A 21,421-nucleotide genomic window follows, 5' to 3' on the forward strand; every position below is an offset into this window, starting at 1 on the left:
CTTCTGTTATGAAATTGTTGAAGTAGGGTCATGAGTGGTTTCCTTTATTAACAGGGTGGATGGGTGGGGTCTAATGTCTGTGAGTCACTGCCAGCTTTCCTTAGAAATATCAATTTTAATCAAATAGAATATGTGGGCATAGCAGAGAGCAAGGGAACAATTGAATAGAGTGAGGAACTATCCCCCCTCATTCAATAAGGGCCTCTGGTGGCGCAACAGGCTAATGCAGCCTATTATTAACAGCAACTGCTTGCAATATTGCAGGTTCAAGTCCCACCAGGCCCAAGGTTGACTCAGCCTTCCATCCTTTATAAGGTAGGTAAAATGAGGACCCAGATTCTTGGGGGCAATAAGTTGACTTTGTATATAGTATACAAATGGATGAAGACTATTGCTTGACATAGTGTAAGCCACCCTGAGTCTTCGGAGAAGGGCGGGATATAAATGCAAAAAAAAAAAAAAAAAAAATTCGTTGATTTTTTTTTATGTAGACAGATGATCTAGCTAAGAAGTAGGCATATTATCATAGACGAGCAGAATGATTTGGAATTATCACTGATACTTTCGTAATCAAATCAGAATTACAAGGGTTTCCCTGCCAATAATAGTTGCCATTATTGGTTCTGAGAGCCTATTGGTGGGATTATACTATTTTAATCCATTAGGCTAATTTCTCATAACCAGGACTACCTATCAAAGTCCTCTCATCATCATGAATGTTCTAGATCTAGATCTAGCCTTCTGGAACAGATTTGGGAGAAACTACATGATGGTCTGAATCTGTTCCACTCATGAAATGATATTGTTGATATTAAGACATATGTCTTCGGAGGAGAACTTTACCTGAGGCAGCAGGGCTACGATCCACTTTTTGTGGCTGGACCTTTAAGGAATCAAATATTTTGCTTGGATTAAACTTGGATTTGTTTGCAGTTATCCCCTGGCACACATGGATTACACACTGATTTAGAACTCACGCAATTAGGACTGTTTTGAAAGTGATTCAGAAGAAATGTTTCAAACTTGGCGAACAGGTATGAGTCTGTAAAAAAAGGTGGCTGCTTGAAGAATCATCTTAACAAGTCAATGTTTTAAAAGAACTATCTTATTTGGCGTCACATGGAAGCCTGAAAAAAGACATGCTATGTTAATAAATAGCAGAGACGTGTTCTGGTTGTGCAAGTTCTAGCTCTCATTTTCCATATCACAATTGTAATATGTGCAACCAACCCATTATATGACAATTTTTTTCACAGTTTTATGAAGCAGTTTTTATGAGGCAGAAACTTGATGGTTGATATGCAGAGGAGATTCACTATAACACTCTTGAAGCTGCATACCTGCAAAGTAGTTTTACTACAAGTAAAGTTCCTTACTTTTTAAAATTACCCTATAGATCATGGGTGTCAAACTTGTCGCGTCACGTTGCCATCATGTGATGTTTTGTGACTTTTTTCCCATTTGTGGTGCTGGAGTGGGCAGGGCCTGCATGTGACGCATCTGGCCCGCTGGCTGCCAGTTTGACACCCCTGCTATAGATTCTTACTACAGCATTGTTTTATTTTCAAAGTCCAAGTAAAATTTGAGTAATTGGTAATTAAAGTGTAACATGTAAGTTTGTGATACTAGATTTGGAAGTTTTGAAATCTCTTTTCTGCCACCCAGTGGTTGTCTCAATTATTACAGCTCAAACTAGTTGCTGACAAGTTTACAGTGAAACAAACAATAAAACCAGCCACTGATGGTTTTTAGATGAATGATACATAAAGCCATACTATAAATAACACTTCTTTTGGGCTGATTTATATAGCATGTAGAAATATTTTAAAAATATTTACTTTACTTCTGTTCTACAGAAAAATTGTGACATCTACCAGTATGTTGATTCCATCATTTATCTATGGTGTCTTTAGGTACAGAAGCACCATGCAAGAGAAGTGAAAAGCACATTTATCTCCCAAGTAGTTAACCATCTTTCAGTGATGATTACTGAATGGCATTTTAAAACCAATTTTCCCATTAAATGTACCTACTTACTCCATTGTAGGCAGGCAGGTAGGCGTTACCCCTAGCAAAATCAAAACTTGGGAATAACCATGCAAGTAGAGAACATGGTATGCATATCCAAAAATAACAGAGATGCAGCTGCACTTGAAATTTCCAGATACATTTTTTAAAAAATGCAACATAGAATTGTAGTGACAGAAACCACTGCTCTCACTGGCACACAAGGATGAGAAGCTTGAATTGGATTGAAGGCAGTTCCATGACACAAAACAAGGCTTGGAAAACCATATTATGCTAAAATTAAAGTTAATTTCATTGGCTACTTATTTATTTCCAGGAAAAATGGTGGTGACTACCTATCTATGAATTATTAAGTGACTTGAGTCTATGTTATTTAAACAGACGTCTGTCACTTTACAATCTTTCCGTATGAAGACGAGCCCAGGAAACCCTGTATTTATCACAGGTGTACCAGATCCTGATCGCAAATCAAGCCTGGGATTAATGTCATTGCTGACCTTGAGCAAGGCTTTGGAAACAGAACATTTTAGTCAGGCTGTTTAATAGGGTTGATTGTAATTGTTACATGTTATAAATTTGAGATCTTTCATAATTGTGGCTCTTAAATGTTCAGTAATTGACAGGAGGGGGTTTGCTGTATTGAACAATATTTGTCATAGGCCAGTTCTTACCACCAGCCAGCTTTCACACAGATAGAAAGGCTAAATTGGTAGTTTAAGTGGGACATTTTTCCCCTTTGGACCATCTGGCCTCATTTTCTGAGTACAGAAAGTTTAGCAGTTTAGCAACTATTTGAACTTTGAAGTCATCACGGTGCTGAAAAAAGTGGCTTTACAACCAGTCCTCGCACTTAATTACCATTCCAGCATTCCCACGGTCAAGCGATTGCCATCTGAAACCTTCCCAGTCAGCTTCTGACAAGCGAAGTCAATGGGGAAGCCAGCAGGAAGTCAAGGTCATGTGATGTCTTGCTTAAACTGGTCATGAATGATTTGCTTCACGACTGCCACTGCGACTGCTGGAATTGCTGTGGTCAATTGGCACATTCATGTTTCACTTAATAACTGTGACAGAGTTGCTCATCCCAGTTAGGGTCATTAAATGAGGACTACGTGTACCAAGTACCTGTACTACACGCAAGGAGATAACTGCAACTACTTTATCTCAAGCCTTGGAATTCTGAGTTTGGGAATTTATTTGTGATAAATGCTCTAAAAACAATTTTTTTCTCACTTCCAAAGTTTTCTTCATGTTAATCAGATAATAGATCTTCACTATATAATTTGAAAATGCTATAGAGTCAAGCAACTGAATAAAATTCTTCTGCGTCAACTATTTAATGTGTGGTTTGTGAAAAGGGATAAATACAAAGCTAAAACTATGAAACTTTGCTAGGTATATTCAGAGCATAACATAAGCTGCACTGTTAAATTACTTGGATCAGCTGGTAGCAGGAGGCAAACTTCACATTGCAAATGAGCGCTTGTATATTATTTTAGAAAGTTCATAAAATATGCATGTATTATGGATTTCTGCAACCTGTGAACAAAACTTGTCATAAAGTAAATCCTCGGAAAACGTACATGTGGAAAAAATTGCTCTTTCAAAGAGGATCTACTACCAACCTCTTACTTAAACACTACAAAGAACACTAATTTGCAATTGGCACTGTTATTTTATTAGTACGAGTATACTGAAACAATAAACTTGTACTGGTATACAGACAATTTCTTTAAAACAATTTTGTTCAAATTTTGAATCAAACATTGTTTTATTATCATAATGAAATAATTTCTACCTAGAAAACCTGCAAGCACCATCAAAGAAAGGGACCATAAAATTCAATAAACAGACGCGAGTGTATCCTACAAATAGACACACCACGATTAGAAAATAGAATATGAATTCTTCCATATTTTTTTTTAATATTTGTTTTAAAAAAAGCTAGTGCAAGTACAATATTTTACACTGGAATTACAGAGAGTATGCACGCATATGGAAAAAGTTCTTGTCACAATAAAAGCTCTTACCTATGTCGGTATGCAATTTCTCTTCTCATTCTATAAGGTGCAAAACGTTCCCTCCCTATTTTTCCTTTGTACTGGCCAAGTCAGCCCAATATGACCTCAGCATAAAGCTATGGTACCAGTGGTGGGTTGCCCCCGGTTCGGTCCAGTTCTTGCAAACCGGTAGTAAAAGGGTGGCGGAGGCTCTGCCCACCCACCCAGATGTTGTCATAGACGATCTGTGCATGTACAGAAGCTTCTGCGCGTGCACACGATCCTGTTGCAAACCGGTAGTTAAGTAGAACCCACTCCTGTATGGTACCCCTTTCTCCAGGCCAACATCTGGCAGGACATTGAAAGTGTATTTTGTAGTCGTTTGACTAAAAGAAATATGCACAGCATGAACTATGTATTGATTTGGGAAACATTCATCGAGAATTTGCTGGATGCTCAAACCACTGATAAAACGCTACTAAAACTGCAAGTAGGCATCTGAAATTTGTCTATTTAACTTAATTATTTAAATGCATGAGATAGGTGCTTTCTGATGTCATGCCCTATCTTAAAAACAGATATTTTTTTTGTCCTGACAAAAAGACCAGTCAAAATAAAGCTGTACATCTTCATAAAATTATGAGGCAAAAATCCTGAGATACAATAAAAATATGGGGGAAGTGATAAATCGGCTAAGGAAATGCTTAGCATATTTTCAAAACCCAAAACTTTGAGGCATTTCAAGTACTTGAGGCCTATTCCCTGGGGTTAAATAGATGCAGAACAATTTGCAATTTGAATTGAATCAAACAATTCTTGTTTAAAAAAATACATAAAAATTCAAATTTTTAACTTCTACTACCAATCACAGAGCCTCAATGTACGTTACATTTGCATTTCTTCGGGCAGTAAATGGCTGCAATTACTGCATTCATTCTTTATCTCTTGGCTGGAAAAGGTTTATAGTCTAACTTTAAAATTAAACTGTAACTTCAGTTACAAACGTATTAATTGCAAGAGGAAAAGTAGACACGTCAGTAATTTTCAGAGAACTTTCCTCCTCCTCCCTCTTTTTTTGGCTGGTATATCTGTGTCTGCCACTGCTAGTTTTGAATGTAAGATTTAAAATGAAATACAATACCTTTAAAGAGTGATTCTGCATAATCTGGTGTTTAGTGTTGTCAAGAATTCATAAGCTGCTGTTGTACACAAAATTGTTGTCAAGGCAGGATCTTTGTAAATTGCAAGTCCCTGTAATCTGGACCTTTATAATGTCACATCCCTGGCCTCAATGAAACTCACATCCAGGTAGAGTTATTATAAGCAGTTCCAGCATCAGCAAGTTAAATCTATTGCAGAAGATACATCCAGTGCTGCCTATTGGTTGGCTGAAGAAAAGGGAACCAAAGCTTTGATCAAGTGAAAGTAAATGAACAAACAACAGCAATCTTAATGAAGCCTCGGATCAATTTTCATGGAAGACTCAAGTCCTTTTCAATAACAGCGAGAATAAACTTAATTTTTGCAATCCCTATTATAGAAACACTAGTCATTCACTAAAAGTACTTCATTTGATTGTATGAGAGGCCATCCCAATGCACCTGAAGGGTTCATATTAATACAGAAGTTATAGCCCTTCTATATTAAATACCAGAATTAGACTCAAATTATTTCTAGAGGCTGCACGGCACAGGGAGAGAAGGATTCAGAAAACAATCAGCCATCCCCTATCCCTTTCATTTTAAAGGTTTGCTTTTGTAAATACATTTTGGACCTCTTCCTCAGAAGTACTAGTTTTCCTAGATTCCCTTCATTTTTGGTGTGCCAGTAATAAACATTTCCAGAACCAAATGAAAAATAATAACAAACTCTCTGTACAACTGCTAGAATAACTAACATTGTCTTTTAACAGTTCCAGGCATAAAAAGAGAGGTGTACATGTGTATATATGGGTTTGGGGAAGAGGGGAATTACAGAAGACAGTATAATCTTCCTCACTTCTTTATTCACTTTGAGAATCCCTTGTAACAAACACTTCTTGCCCACTCTGAAATTCTTTGGGTTGTTTTCTTTTTTTTAAGTACAGGAAGTGCAAAACCAAAATCATACTTAGAAGATATCATGAGATCCCAATCAACTTTAACTAGATTAAAGAGGGACATACAGCCCTCAAATGCTGTTAAAGGTGACTATTCTCCCCTGCCCCAACAACGCGACTCATATAATGAAAATGCAAACCTAAGTATACTGTCTTTGAAAAACCTGTTAATTAGGCATTCTTTCCTGCCAGAACCAATCCACGAGAGTCTTCTATATACAAAAAAAAAAGTAACTTTCACCCTTTCTCGACTTTTGTAGGTTTATTTAATTTTTACAAACAACACACGATTTTCAACATATCCATCGCTTTTCAAATACTGAATGAATCATTCCAAACATTCGTTTCTTTTGTGCAATTTTTTAAAAAACATTACCTGTACTCCTCTCAATGTGAGTGCTTCAAAAAAGTTTGTTTAACCTTCTCGTCAAATTAGGTTCACATAAAAAAATATTCCCACCAGTTATAGTGCTACAAGTAAAGATCCTATCAGTAAGGTAACACATCAGAAGCGAGGTCATCTATGTAAAAGTAAGTGAACTCTGGAGTAGAAGTGTGCAACTTGTTTGGAATTTCCTCATCAACAGAAAAACACAATACTGCTCTTGGAATCTACAAAGGAAATCAACAAAATATTTCTGTGCTTTCAAAAGCAACAATCGCAATTTGGAGGACTATCCTTTTTCGGGAATCTTCAGAGTAATAAACCTTTAAAAAAAAAAGCAAAACCTTAACCACATTCTGCTTAAAAACAGATCGGGAACGATGTTCCTTTGTTTTTATGCTATTACTGTGTCTGTCCCTTGGTTGGACAATACCTACACATAATAATCTGAGGCGGGGTGGCGGGAATCACATATTGCTGTTAACAGTGTTCATTTCATAGGAGATGAGACAAAAGGGCACAAATGCTTCATTGCAGGTAATCAGATATAAGGTACTGGATCAAAGTATTGGAAGCAGAAAAAAAAGCCACTAGTTCACTTGTATAATCATTAATATGTGGGGGCTATAATAAAGTAGGGCCTATTGTCATCTGTATGCTTCTGCTTTTATAACAGCTATAAAATACTCTCCATACATAGAAGGTCCTTTCCATATTTGGAATGCTACTTCTGAAGAAGTTTTAAGCATCGATACCACCAAGCCACGCTGTTAGTACAAACAGATGGTACTGTGGAACTTGCTTTTAGACCTTGCTTTACTATTGGTTAATACTGCCATTGGGCCACATGTCAGCTGCTTTCTTCCCCTTCTCAATTGCTAGTGGAATAGGTGTGGCTAAGTCCATCACTAATCCCATGTGTAGCGTTTCCACTGTATGATCTGAGACCAAACGAGCAGAAAGTCTATCCACAGTCATCTAATATCCAATGTGAATCTGTGGCATATATCCATAATATTTAATAGCAGGCATATTAAAAAACAAGTGAACTTTGACACACAAGTGGGCCTTCAATGAACCGGGCATTCACTGAAAGGACTGGTCAATGCATAGTTCTGCTGAAACTAGTACTTTTAAGTATAGTTAGAGCTGTGATTTCAAAGGGGTAAGCATACATTTCACTTTAAAGATTTGGATCACGCCTATTTCCTTGTAGGTCTGGGTCCTGAAGAAAGCAAAGACCTACAACACTGTGGCCTGGATATCTATGGCATTTATTTGAAACAATATTTAGGAACCCATCTCAAAAATCTGAAGCACCGCAAAGTATCTTTAAAACAGCAATCTTATTTCTTAGTTAAAAATTATCACTGTGGTGGGCCTCCCCTCCCTCTCTGGCTTAGCAACGTAGCAAAGGAAAGCAAGCCACCCTGTGTAGGATGTCTTCTCTCTCACCCAAAGCTACAGCTCCGACTGGGCCTATTGCTTATACTGCACATGACAATTAATCTTACAGTTAGTTCATAACCATGCAGGAAATCCAAACAATTCCTTGGAATTGAACATCCCTACTCCAGAGCAGTAAAAGTGCTCCTTCTGGTCACATCAGTGTACCACACCATACACCAGCCTCATCCCTGAGTAAGAGGTTTGAAAGGTTTCTAAATGTTCCTTGACTGCGGGAAATCAAGCTGTGATGTCACTTCCTAGCGCCTAAACAATAGAAAAATATCAGATGGAGGGTGTGGGGTGCCAGGGATTAGGCATGCATTTTTTTTCCCTAGGAAAGGAAAGGAATTGGGGTAGAGATTTTTTTTTTAACGATCGAGATTTATATGCAGAATATGAGGTAAGTGACATCACATTCTGAAACCCCACCATGTGGCCCAGACAAACTGAAATGATGCCTAAGTTAAACACTATAAGGAACAGTCATTTTATATATAGATATATAGATATAGATATATAGATATAGATATATTTATTTAGAAATTCCTATAAAGAGGTTCTGGTATTTTTTTTCCTTTGCCCTGACTAATTTTATTGGTGATTGTATAGTTTCATTGTAAACTAAAGAAGGTCTAATACAAAAATAAAACAAGGGGAGGAAAAAACTGGTGTCAGTTAATATTGCCATGTGGATACTGTACAGACTTTTACAATGAAATTAATCTTAAAATGTCCTCTACAACTGTCACTATTTCAGTAATTAGAAGAAATTGAAAAGGGAGTGACACTGTGAACCAGAGTTTACAGGACAAGTTGCAGGAAACAACTTGGCATTAAAATCTTTCATGTGAAATTAGGTGCCTTTTAAAAACAGAAATTAAGGCACTTGGGAACACAAGGCTCAAATCTTAATCCCATTGATGAAGAGGACAAATGAACCCAACACAAATTCCACTGCAAACATCAATAGGACTAGAACTTGCCTTGAATAATTTTGGAATTTGGGAAACGTGGGGGGCGGAGACTCATAGAAATAGCTCCAATTTATAACTTTATTTCTGTAGCCAAGAAAGCCAGATTGGATGGTCTAAGGGCAAAATTATATGAACTCACAAAAGAGAGCCACAATCCAAAAACAAGCTTTCATCAGTCACAGAAAGACAAAGGAATGCCATTCTTCCCACACAAGATTGAATTTATCCACCCTTCCAAACTAAGTAAAGATTAGTCATGATAAACATAAAAGAGAATATGATGCTCTCTTGAAGACCGCACCCATCAAGGGATGCCCAGTAATTAATTACTAGGTATTCATCTTCACAGAATGAGACTCAGCTCATATTATCTTTTTTTCACCATTAACAACCTTTGAGAGAGACAGATATCTGACATTTTTTTTTTCTCTGCTTGGGTTTTTCCCACCCCCACTTTAAATATGAAGCCCAGCAGGGCACTGAATAGTAAGAGCTGTAAGAAGCCCCTGGTCCAGGCTGTGCAACGTGTTGACATCCAGACAAATTTTATCCCTACTATTTTCAAAGGAAGGCATAAGACTCCACTTAACACTCCAAAAAAGATGGCATGAGAAAAGTCTGTTGTCACCGTTAGGTGAATCTAAATTGGCACATAAAATATTGCACATACTAAAAAGAAGCGAAAGCACAGCAACGGGACGCCGTGTTTGGACGGAAGTCACAATTGCAAGTTCTAAGTCTCTAAATGCAAGTAGAGAACAAATACATTCCTATTGCTTGAATCATTTATTAGTATTGGTTTATTTGTTTTACTTTAGTGTTAGTTTTATAGATGTGGTCAGTTTTGTAATCCCTGCTTTTATTATATAGGCAATGTTCTCTGAGGACACATGAAAATAGTGGTACTGATAGGAATGAAATAGAAATTTTGCCTCATATCTTAACTGTTCTTCTTGCTATCAGAGGTTGAAGTGAGAACAAAAACAAAACAAAAACAAGCCAAAATAAAACTTCAATAAACAATAAATTGAAAGTGCCCTGAGCAGAGTTTATGGAAGATTAAGCAAATTCTCTGAGCAGAAATGTTGAAAAAAAATTACAGCACAAAAAAAGCAACATGATTGTGAGAAGGAACCCACCCAGTGATCTAATGAATTACTAGGAGGTCATAATAACAATTCAAGATAGATTTTCAAGCTACTTTAAAACTTAAGCACATTTTTTGGTGCATCCCCAAAATTGGTACAAAAATGATTCATTCTGGTGTGAGCTAAGGTTCAAGTAACAAAGAAACACAATTAAAGAGAGAGTTATATTGGAATCTTTAAAGGTATGTATGGTATTGAGGCAAGTGGGCAGGGAAATGAACATTTGGAGAAACTGTTCATTTAAAGTTCTGTTTTGATTTCTAAAATTTAGTTTCTTGCTAAATAAGAACCTGATATCAATGGAGTTATGTCAACCAGCAGGACATCAGGGTCAAGTATAAAGAAAAACAATCCCCTGTAGGGCAACTAGATTGAACTACAAATTTGTTAAAACTCAGCTAAGGTCCCAATTATCATCTGCTTCTTCTGTAGCAGGAGTTGCCAGTTGTCTATTTTGGCTTAATCAATTTCGATTTGCAGACAATGGCCACTTAAAGGCAAGTGAAATGATCACAGAAAAGAGATCACGGTAAGCAGCCTGTTTATATAGGCAGTATACCACACCTTCCACCTTACTTGTTCTTTCTTTGAATTTCATCCTAGTCAAATTACAAGTAGGGAAAGAAGATAATTGATGATCACCTACCTAACCTTGGTAAGCTGGAATACAGCACTGATGCCAAAAAAATTCATGTACCATTTTCACACAAGACACTAGACTTCTCTGAGGTTCTCACATATTTGTATCACATGTAAACATATTTAATAACACCGATAGAACATGTCCATATAGAGTTACATTACAAATTCAATGGATACTTAAGATTTAGTCTCATGTGTGAAAATGCGTCACAGCATCTTTCAGGAAATCCTGATTTTACAACTTCAGAAATGAATGCAGTATTTATTATCTAAGCTTTAAAATAGGGTATTAGTTTAAGTGATTCTTTTCACAGGTTGGTATATAGCCAATTATTTATCTGTGAATAATTACATGGGTTTTAATGTGACTATTAATCTGAATCTGGTTTTAAGATGGAAGCCACTAAATCAGTGGGAGTTTAGATCCTTTGGATCCACCCTTGAATTTATTTCAGATTTCTGTGATCAGTCACATAGCTACTGAAAGAGTTTAATAGGATAAACTTTTACCCATCATATTGTTGTACCAAATTTTGACATTAACATTATACTACTAATCAGAAGAAAAGTAACTGAAAGTTAAGAAATAGTAATTTTACAATAAAACACAGAATTAAAACAAAACAAAAAAGTTGCATCTGTGTCAAAATGACTCATGGAAAACTCAGAAAATCTGAAAGAGAAATTCTCAGTTTTTCTGGTTGAGGGTGACAGATATGATACAAAGAAAGTAAAAGAAATTGAAAGAAAATCTAATCCTATTAAAAATGGTCTAGAAATTAGGCAGGTTAGTAAATAACTGCTACATTTGTTTAAGCTTTTTCAGCCCCTCTCCCTTCCTAAAAAATTAAAAACTGAAGGAATACCATACAAATGATAAACTCAAGATGTGCAAATTGCAAGATTCTTTAAAGTCCATCTTTTTCAAAAACACTGGACAATGTTTTTTTCTTCTTATTCCCTTATACTCTTTCTTTTTCTCTTATTATTTTGTCAGCTTGCATATACCTTTAACTTTTTCACAAGCATAAAAGTTTTAAAAGTGCCTCCTATTAAGTAGTCCTTGTGGACAATGACTGTCACATACGAGTTTGTAATTCACATTCATCCCTTTGATACCACATGAAAACTTTCAGTATCTTGCTTGTGAAAAAACCTACGTAGTTAACAGTGTTGAAAATGTCAATATTCTCTTTCTCCCCCCCAACCCAAAAGAGAATAAAGCAAAATACAGGATTTGCTGAGTGTTAAGCCAGGATTCTCAGCATGGAAACTCTGATTATCATTTTAAGTGCTCAAAGACATTCTATGTTTTTCCTCGTATCACACTGAAATTTGAAAAAAAAGTGGCACTAGTCCTAGTACAGAATTTTTTTAAAAAAATAGTACTAGAGTTTTTAAAAAATGCAACCTAACTGCAAACAATTTTATGTTCACTTTCCCAAAGGAAAGTACATAGTTACTTTGTGGAAGCAAATGTTAGCGGCAACATGCTGTATACAAGTTACGATATCCACAATTTGTAACGTGCTATATTGACACCAACAATGTCACACTTTAAGCAAATTACCATTTTTAGCAAAGCAAGAATCAGCTGCTACGCTCTTGCTATGCCATTGTGCTAGCAAGTGGAGATGAAATCTCTATGTGGCAGTCTCTGAGAAGAACAATAATAACAACAACAATAATAATATTAATAAAAATAGTGCAGTTAGACCCCCACCCACCCACTCTGGGACACAGTATGGGTTTGGATCGGGGGAATGGAAAATACAAGACAAAAAAAAATCAGAAAATTAAAAGGAAAATCACTTTATTGTGCAAAGTCTCAAAGAGTGCTCGGTTCTCCATTATTGCCCCTGGACTACACTTCATCAGAAATTTCTTGAGAGAACCACCGAATCACATTGCTGTGGAACTCTCAATTCTACTCTTGAATCAGGCAATAGTGTTTGTCTTTCCTAGAGTTCTCTTGCCAGACTAATATTCTGTTTGAAGTGTTGGAAAACAGGTGCCATGTCAACATTTGCTTCCACAAAGGGTGTGTGTGTTCACGTGTCAAGCAGATACTGCCCTTTTTTGTAGCTCTTGAGAAAAATAATCACCAATGAACACCTAGGTGGGGGAAGTATGCACCTGTCTCCTGCATAATACCAACTGCAACTATAACAACGTTATAAACATAACCTAAAATAAGATGATAACATGTAAATACTCGGTTATTTAGCCTACAGTACAGTAATCTGGATAAAAATGACAAGGGATATTCTAATTTCCTTTCCCTAATAGACTTCACTTGCCTACATTGGATCGCCCTTCAATGCAAATCTTAACCTCCTGAGGAATAAAAGAAGGCTTGGGAAGAGTCAACGGTGGCTCCTCTTCAGACTTCTCTAGTTTCCGTGTTTCAGGGGCTGACCACCTCCTCTTCCGAGTTGCTGTGGGCTTGCTGGATTCTGATTTGGTGAGTAGAGATGCTGCAGGTAATCCTATTTTGCTTGGAAACTTCAGTTCACCATTTTCAGACGTCATCTTTGCCCCTCCTTGATCAATCCCATTTTCCTGCTCCACATACCTATGTCTACTGCCAAGTAGACTGTCATTTTTAGAGTGCTTCAACAAGATGCTAGCTGAGTCCATGGACTGGCCCTTTTTAATTGAGCCATTCTTCAGATTCTTGAGTGTAAGTGATATGCAGACATCACCAACAGAGAGTTTGGAACACGGCAAATCAAAGAGCTGGCTCGTTCTCTCAGGGCAGCAGGATGACCAGCCTTGTCCAAATACAAAAAAAGGATATTCTACCAAAACTTCAACACTGACCTGTAAATGGAAAATAGAAAACACAGATGTGAATTTTAATATGTTCATTTGCTTGTTCTTTACATGTATATTTTCAAAGATTGAGGAATGTATTTCCAGAGAATGTGATCTCATTCACAGAAAACAAACGTATTCAGATTAAGAAAATGTTAATACTCCAAGATTTTTCACAGCCTTGGCAGGAGAATTTAAAACAGCAAATTCTCCTTATGTACTTCTGAAAAGATCCCTCAAAGGTCTTGGTGGTACCAGACAAAACTTTGATTTTTCAATTTTTTTCTGTTCAGGTATATTATATCTGGAATGTTCAATATCAATAGTTCAACTAAGTCCCTTCAATACAAAAGCCATTGTGTTGTGGTCCAGCAGCGGCCTGCAGAGCTGGCAGCAGAATCAGACAGTGAGGAGTTTGGGGAGAAACATGGGCCAGTTCTGGAGACTGGGGAAGGCTTGGACAAGAGCTCTGCGTCAGAGGCAGAGAAAGGGCCATTTGGGAGGTACGTGCTGCCTCCAGAGCCGGACTTCAGTGAGGCAGAGGAACAGGGGAAGCCTGTTCCCAGTGCACGCATGCACAGAGCTGCCAAAAGGCAAGAACAGTTAAAACAAAAGGGACGACTTGGGAGTAGGGCTTGGAGATGATTGGCCCTTTCCATAAGATTTAAGAGGAAGCAACGTTGTTAACTCTGTTCAGTTTAAAGTCTGAAGCTCTGTTTGATTCTGGACTCTGTGTTCAGTTTAAAGTCTGAAGCTCTGTTTGATTCTGGACTCTGTGTGGCTTTGCCAATTAGGTTTTTGGCAGCGTGTCAAGGGAGATAAAGGTGGGTGATTATCAGCCTTATCCCAAAGGACTCTTTACAACTATTTGGGACTCATCTATGAATGAAAAGAATTCACAGCTGTTCCAATAAAAGAGGTTTTTGGGACTACTTGTGTGTTTTACTGACTCAGGAAGCCTAGGTCAGAACACATTGCATGACTGTGTATACAAATAGTCCTTAACTTAGAATAGAATAGAATAGAATAGAATAGAATAGAATAGAATAGAATAGAATAGAATAGAATTTTTTATTGGCCAAGTGTGATTGGACACACAAGGAATTTGTCTTGGTGAATATGCTCTCAGTGTACATAAAAGAAAAGATACGTTCATCAAGGTACAACATTTACAACACAATTGATGGTCAATTAAGACCACAATGGAGTCTGGCATTTCCGTCATAAGTCTTGCAGTTATAAGTTGAGGCACTAAGATGACTGATTTGATTTTACCACAGATTTTACAAATCATAAGTGAGTTACCACTGCCATTAAGCAAATCATGTAGTCATTAAGCAGATCCAGCAGATCCAATGCTGGAAACTGGCAAAAATCACCAGAAACCAGCAAAAAGATTCACAAATTATAGTCATGTGACTGTGGGTGGCTGCAACCGAATCATAAATGCGAGCTAATTTCCAAATGCCTAAAATGCAATAATGTGACTATGTGTGTATGTCGTAATTTTGAGGAATAGCTTTTTAAAAGCCCTTTGTAACTTTGGATGGTTGTTAAGCAACCAGTTGTAAGTTGACTACTACCTTGTATGCATAATGATTTTCACATGAATCAGAATGACATATACATATTATCATGGAGATTTTTCTCCTGGGAATACTTTGGAAATGTGGTTTACTGAGCTGACCTGATCTCAACCTAAATAAAGTCTGTGAATCCTTTTCAGATTTTATTTTTGCTAAGAAGCTGATTTGACTGTCTACAGAGATTCTTTTGTAAAGCAAAAAAATTCAGTAAAAGATCAAGTAAAAAAGATAGAAAGTTGTGGAAGGCCTTTACTTATTCTAGCCAAATTGGTAATCTCCATGTATAGCCACATCCTGAGTACATCCAAAGTCACCACACTATGTTCTTGCCTATATTCTGTAGCTGCTCCAAATACTATTATTTCTTTATTAGCATGAATCTCAATGCTGCATTGCACCAAGATCTTCTAGGAGTTTGCCTTGTATCTTCTGGCCTTTCTGTTGCCTTTTTGTGTAGGACCAAATCCATATTTCCAGTCCAGTTTCCTTCTGGGCTTATGCTAATTTGTTGCTGCAAGAACGAAGGGAGAGGAACTGAAATAAACATCTCAAAGGCATTAAGATGAAAAGTTTGGACTACACAATCCGGCCTATTAAAAAAATGGAAACCAATGTAAGGATATGTAGCCAGTGAAGGCCAACCAACCTGAAATTTATTATCATGGAACCAAGTTGCAGGGAAAATTTTCATAATCAATGAATGTAAAATAAAAACTACTGTTGCAGATTTACTGCACAAACTGATGAAGTAGCAAAATGAATGAATGAATGAATGAATGAATGAACCACTTTTAAAACCACAAGATCCAAATGTTCTAAGGCAGAATAAGTACAGGTTGGGTCTGGAAGTGAGAATGTTAATTATGTATATTGCACAACCTATCTTTCCATGAATGAGTACTCCAATCATGTTCTTTAGCTCTTAGGGGATATCAAATCATATTTCTTGCTTTTAAAAATACTGGTTTAATTATCTAAAAGATTAGAGCCTGTATCCTGCATTCAGAAGAGATTTTGGGTTGGGTTAGCAATCAGCAAAATATTGCTGCTGATAAGTCAACTTTGATTTCAATAGAGATCCTCAAAAAATTTAATTAGTCTTAACAGAGGCTGTATAAAATCATATTCTGATAGGGTGGAAGCTGAATCATGAATAAGAAACTGAAAAATAGAAACTGTTAATCTACTTAGCAAAATTACGATCTACTTCCAGTTTCAATCACAAATAGTTTTATCAGTTCCTTTTGCGGAAAATAATTTAACAAGATTAAAACTTTTTATCAGAAATTATTATAGGACCTTGAAATAAAACAACATCTGTTTCTAGCTGTTTAATCCCTTTATTGTCACATTGTTTTGGAACCTAGGACAACTATATTAGAATGGGGCCAATCAATCCAACTAGTTCATTAACCTTTTTAAATCTGAGCTTGAGTTTCCAGGCAAGATCTCCTGGGAATTCCTGGGAATTATACCAATTAATTTATATTTTATATAATTAATTATACCAATTAATTCCTGGGAATTATACCAATAAATCTGGATTGCTGTAGGGGATTACCAGAGTCTGGTAATCCAGAATACTTCTGGATTCAGCAATCCAGATTTTCCAGCTTACCCTCACAGATGCCCCATGATAAATCCCTTTGAATACAAAAAGCATCTATCATAAAATTATGACTCTTCACCATTGATATATTAGAACTATATGATATTTGCAATTCTATCTACTAATAATAGCACAATTCATGTATCTGATAGTGGATGCTGGTCAGTTAAAGTTTAAACCATAGTAGGTTTATTAGTCTTTAACTAACCATAAAACACTGGATTACATTTGCTGTCTTTGATGCTGTATCAATTTTGTTGTCTGATTTCTTGATTATACACTGCTTCATCCATTTATAATGTTAAATATAATCAGTGTAGAATTTTACTCATATAGGAAGTGATTTTCCAGTGTTTATCAACTGCCTGGCTAAATCACCATACTATTTCAGACATAGAATGCAATATTTTTTCTTCCATTTTAAACCTGTTTTTTGTTTTATTCACATCCCACTCAATAGAGTACTAACCCATGAATTGAATGGGTGGATTCAACAATGGTTCCTTATTAGTCACTTCTCCCCCCCACCCAAGTTAAAATTCAAGGAGGGAGAGATGAGCAGATCTGTGATGTCTCTTAATTTCAGCCAATAAATAGTGGTTAGAATTGAAGCTATTTTTTTCCTTTTTTGACTGCTCTAGTTATCTTTCCCTTCACCGATACATTCCTCTGGTTTAGATTGTCAAGAATAGCAATGACATGTCAAGAGGCAAACTAAGAAAAAGCACACCAGCTCTGTCCTCTCAAACCTTCTCTTTAAAGTTCTAATGCAATACCACTGATGTGCCATTTGAGTAATCTTTATGAAGTCTAGCACGACCTTATCTCACAACTGCAGCTCAGAGGAAGAAGAATAAGGCATCAATAAGCTATATAAGGAGTTCATGCCACAGGACTATCTAGGACCGTTACGGTGAACCTATGGCACACGTGCCAGAAGTGGCATGCAGTGCCCTCTCCGATGGCATGCTAGCCGTCACCCCAGTTCAGACCTGCTGTGCAGTCACACACGCCTCCCGCCGGCCAACTGGTCTTTGCATCTCTGCCGTGCGTACGCAGGGGGTGAGGCACGTGCGGGGGGGTGCACACGCATGCGTGGGGGTAGACTGCATGCATGGGGGGGCGGGGTGCATGCCCAGGACCGTGTGGGCATTGCATTTGGGGGGGTTGGGAGTGTGCACATTTGCGCCCATGCGCACGCTTCGGGCACTTGGTCCGGAAAAAATTAGCCATCACTGATCTAATATATACTTATAAACTCACAGTCACTTATATTCACAAATACTGGTAATATATTGAAGATACACTCCCAAATAAGAGATGCTAGAGCCTTTTTAGAGAGGCAGTTTTATTTACTTATTTCAAAAACAAAAACAACTTCAGCAGAAGAGTAGTTGCTACGACAGAAGAACATGATTCATCTGGGAAAACATCCAACTCCTGGAGTCTACAGAAAACCTAAATTAAACTCACATTTCTACGTGACTGTCTCTGAATTCTGGAAGCATCTCTTGTGAGAAACACAGCTGGTGAAGTATTTTAAGGTGATGATATCAGCTACCTTTTGTTAGACTTCTGCATAAAGTGACACTTTAATAGGAGAGGTCATCATCATTTCTTCTACCAGATGATGGCACTCTCAATCTCTGAAAGGGAAGCTGTAGGGAGACTGTCAGTGAACAAGAGAATACCATACAAAAACATTGCTTCCATACTTCTGGAACATACTATGATAATTCAGAGCAATATTAAAAGACTCATATATATATCTATATAATTTTTTTCCTATTTTTTTTTCATTTCTGACTATATGAAACAGCAGCAGATCCAACACATATTCCAAGTTGAAAAGTCTTCCTCTATTTTTTAGGAAAATTTCTGACTTTCAATAATATGAAAGGTAGGAACATACTTTTTATATCACTGCCGCTTCATATTCAGCGACAGTTCTGCCTTTACTAACGATACTAGATCCTATTTGGGGTGAAGTGAAAAAAAACCTGACAGAAAATTTCATCCAGGAACATCAGAATTAGAGGGCAATCATAAACTTGTGAGTTAGTCAGCAATCACACACACATACTACACACTTTTGAAACAGATAGCCTTTTGATAAAAAAAACCTCTCATAGTCTGTTTTCCATGCTATTCCATTTTAATTTCTGGTTGCCAGTTTCTACCTGTACTCAAGCTATAGCATCTATTTCAGAACCTCAGACTAGACTAGAGTATGCTTTTACAGGCTAAATGCACTATTGTCTATCTTATCTATCAAAGCATCTGATCTTTTTACCTGACTTATAATTTTGGCTTGCCTCTAATATTTCTTCATTGTAGTTGACCTTATAGCACTACTCTGTCTTTAGTAACAACAAAGTGGTACTGCATATAAGCAGATGAAGATTTCCTATCATGGAATCAGGCCAGGAAAATACTATTCTGGGATGTTGCTTATGTGAGCTACTGCCTGTACATATATACTATATCTGCATTCATTGTGTATGTCATTATATTTCAGACATATTTTCTCTAATTTTTTTGAGACAAATGTTTAGTCAGAAGCATCCTTACCTATGTCCTTCAGATACATAGATTAAACAAATGAAAGAATAAAATCTTATTCCAGGCTTTTGTTCCTCAATTTTCATTTGCAAAACAATTTTTCAAAAGGTTCATTTCTTATAGCAAACCTTTTCATACGCAACCATTATTTCTGTATCAGTGGCCTGAGACTGATAATCTTGGGTTCAATCTCAGGTGTCCACTGGAACAGCAAAACTCCAGATAATCTATTTTCATAAAATTGCTTTAAAGGCAAACATATAGATTTAACAGAACTGGAAGATTGTTTATTGACCACATCTATTTCAAACATGGACACACTAGATACCCATCACTGAATCAAATCAGTTCCACAATAAGAAACAAGAGATGGAGAAATTTAATCCAGTCAGCTAGAACTCTTGCAGTGCAGACCACAAATGATTAGTGACAAATATATAGTTTAAACTTAGAAAATTAAAGAGAATAGTTGTGCCAGACAGTCATAACATATGGAACATGTTGGGTTACACTTTATTTATTTATGAAATAGAAATGAAGGAGCTATGGAAAGAGATATTGTAAAAACCAAAAGGGAAAAAAAATCAAGAATATCTTTCAGGCACCTTATCATGAGAAATTGGAAAAGGCAGATGAAAGCTTTAGGAAACAAGAAGGACAACTGAACCCAGACTTCTAATGCCAGGAAGAAATGCCAACAGAAAGATACTTCAATCGAGAACATCAACAGGAAAAGCAAAAATTATAGATCTTTAAATAACCTATTTAATGTATACATCTGAAACAGTAATAATCAAGAATAATAAGAGACGAGAGTAATAAATGCAAATGAGATGAAAATGTTAAGGCTAGAGTAAGACTATGCTGAAGAATATATTTTTACAAATGTGATTACAGATTTACAGAAATGTTTGTGAAGAGACAATATATTTGGGAATCACTTATAAAAAGGGAGGAATGTGAGATGATGCATCAGTTTTAAGTATGAAACCATTATGTGCAGAGTAAACGCCACTGAACTGTTTAAAACTGCAGGAGAAAAGACAATTATAGTGAAAACAACTCTATGTCATCAAATATAATACAAGGCTGTGGGACCTAAAACTGAAAAAAAAATCAGTGCATATTCCTATACTGAACAAAGGTAATACAAGAACATGAACAGATACCTCACACATGTAAGGTTTTGTCACATATTTTGTTCAGAAAAATAGGGAAAGAAAACTCTCAGACTAAAAGCAAGTTTTCAGAAAAGACAGATTGACATATTGTAAATTAGTTATCATTACACAAATAAGAACAAGAGAATTCAAAAGGATTTACCTTGCTTCACTGACTGGCAATGCCTTTGACCTTAGGAATGATACTTGAATATGGAACCTAAAGGCTAAAGGCTGTATCAGATTATTCACACCCAGATTATTCTTCTGAGGAATCTTTACTATGAATAAAAAGTACCTTATTTTTTGGACTATAAGACTCACCTAGCTTTTGGGAAGGAAAACAAGAAAAAAAATCTGCATCTGCCTCTGCCTCCCAGTTGTTTGCCTCCTTGCAGCAAACAGCAAACAGCCTGGTCAGCTTCAGCACAGCCCGATTTAGCACGAGCAGCTGATTGGCGGTTGGATCTGCCTCCCGGAATACCGCCTATCAGCTGTTCTAGGCTGCGGGGATCATCACTGCCCATTGTCACTGCCAGCACATGCCTCATTTTGGGCCTCCACGCGTCCCATTTTCAGCCTATCCCTGCTGCCTGGAATGGGCTGAAAAAATGGGCGCACGGAGGCTGAAAACAGGATGTGCGGAGGCTGAAAATGGGGCACACGGAGGCGGCAATGGGCGGTGGCGATCCCCGCAGCCTGGAAAAGCTGATAGGCTATATTCCAGGAGGCAGATCCAACTGCCAATCAGCTGCTTGTGCTAAATCGGGCTGTGCTAAAGCTGACCAAGCTTTGCTATTTGCTGCAAGGAGGCAAATTGCTGGGAGGCAGAGGCCAAAGAGCGGGGGCCAGCAGGTGGGTGGGGCTTCAGCAACAGTAGCTCTATAAGATGCACAGACATTTCCACCCACTTTTTTTTGTGGGGGGGGAGTTCATCTTATACATCAAAAAATATGGTAACTA

The 21,421-nt window shown here is 37.1% G+C and overlaps 1 protein-coding gene across 18 annotated transcripts in view; it reads right to left on the bottom strand.

Annotated features, from left to right (window-relative positions):
* Positions 1 to 5,912: 5,912 nt before the first annotated feature.
* The window catches only part of ATXN1 (ataxin 1), a 249,417-nt gene continuing 233,908 nt past the window's right edge, over positions 5,913 to 21,421 (bottom strand). For 17 of the 18 annotated variants that reach the window (XM_058177821.1, XM_058177820.1, XM_058177827.1 and 14 more), the window contains one exon: positions 5,913 to 13,547. In XM_058177821.1, coding sequence (XP_058033804.1) covers positions 13,017 to 13,547 — 531 coding nt within the window. In that variant the 3' untranslated portion in view covers positions 5,913 to 13,016. Of the gene's footprint in view, positions 13,548 to 18,209; positions 18,395 to 21,421 lie in introns of all 18 variants that reach the window. The other variant, XR_009154529.1, reaches the window with a different exon arrangement.

Source organism: Ahaetulla prasina, chromosome 3 (assembly GCF_028640845.1).
Source record: "Ahaetulla prasina isolate Xishuangbanna chromosome 3, ASM2864084v1, whole genome shotgun sequence".
Classification (NCBI taxonomy): Eukaryota; Metazoa; Chordata; class Lepidosauria; order Squamata; family Colubridae; genus Ahaetulla; species Ahaetulla prasina.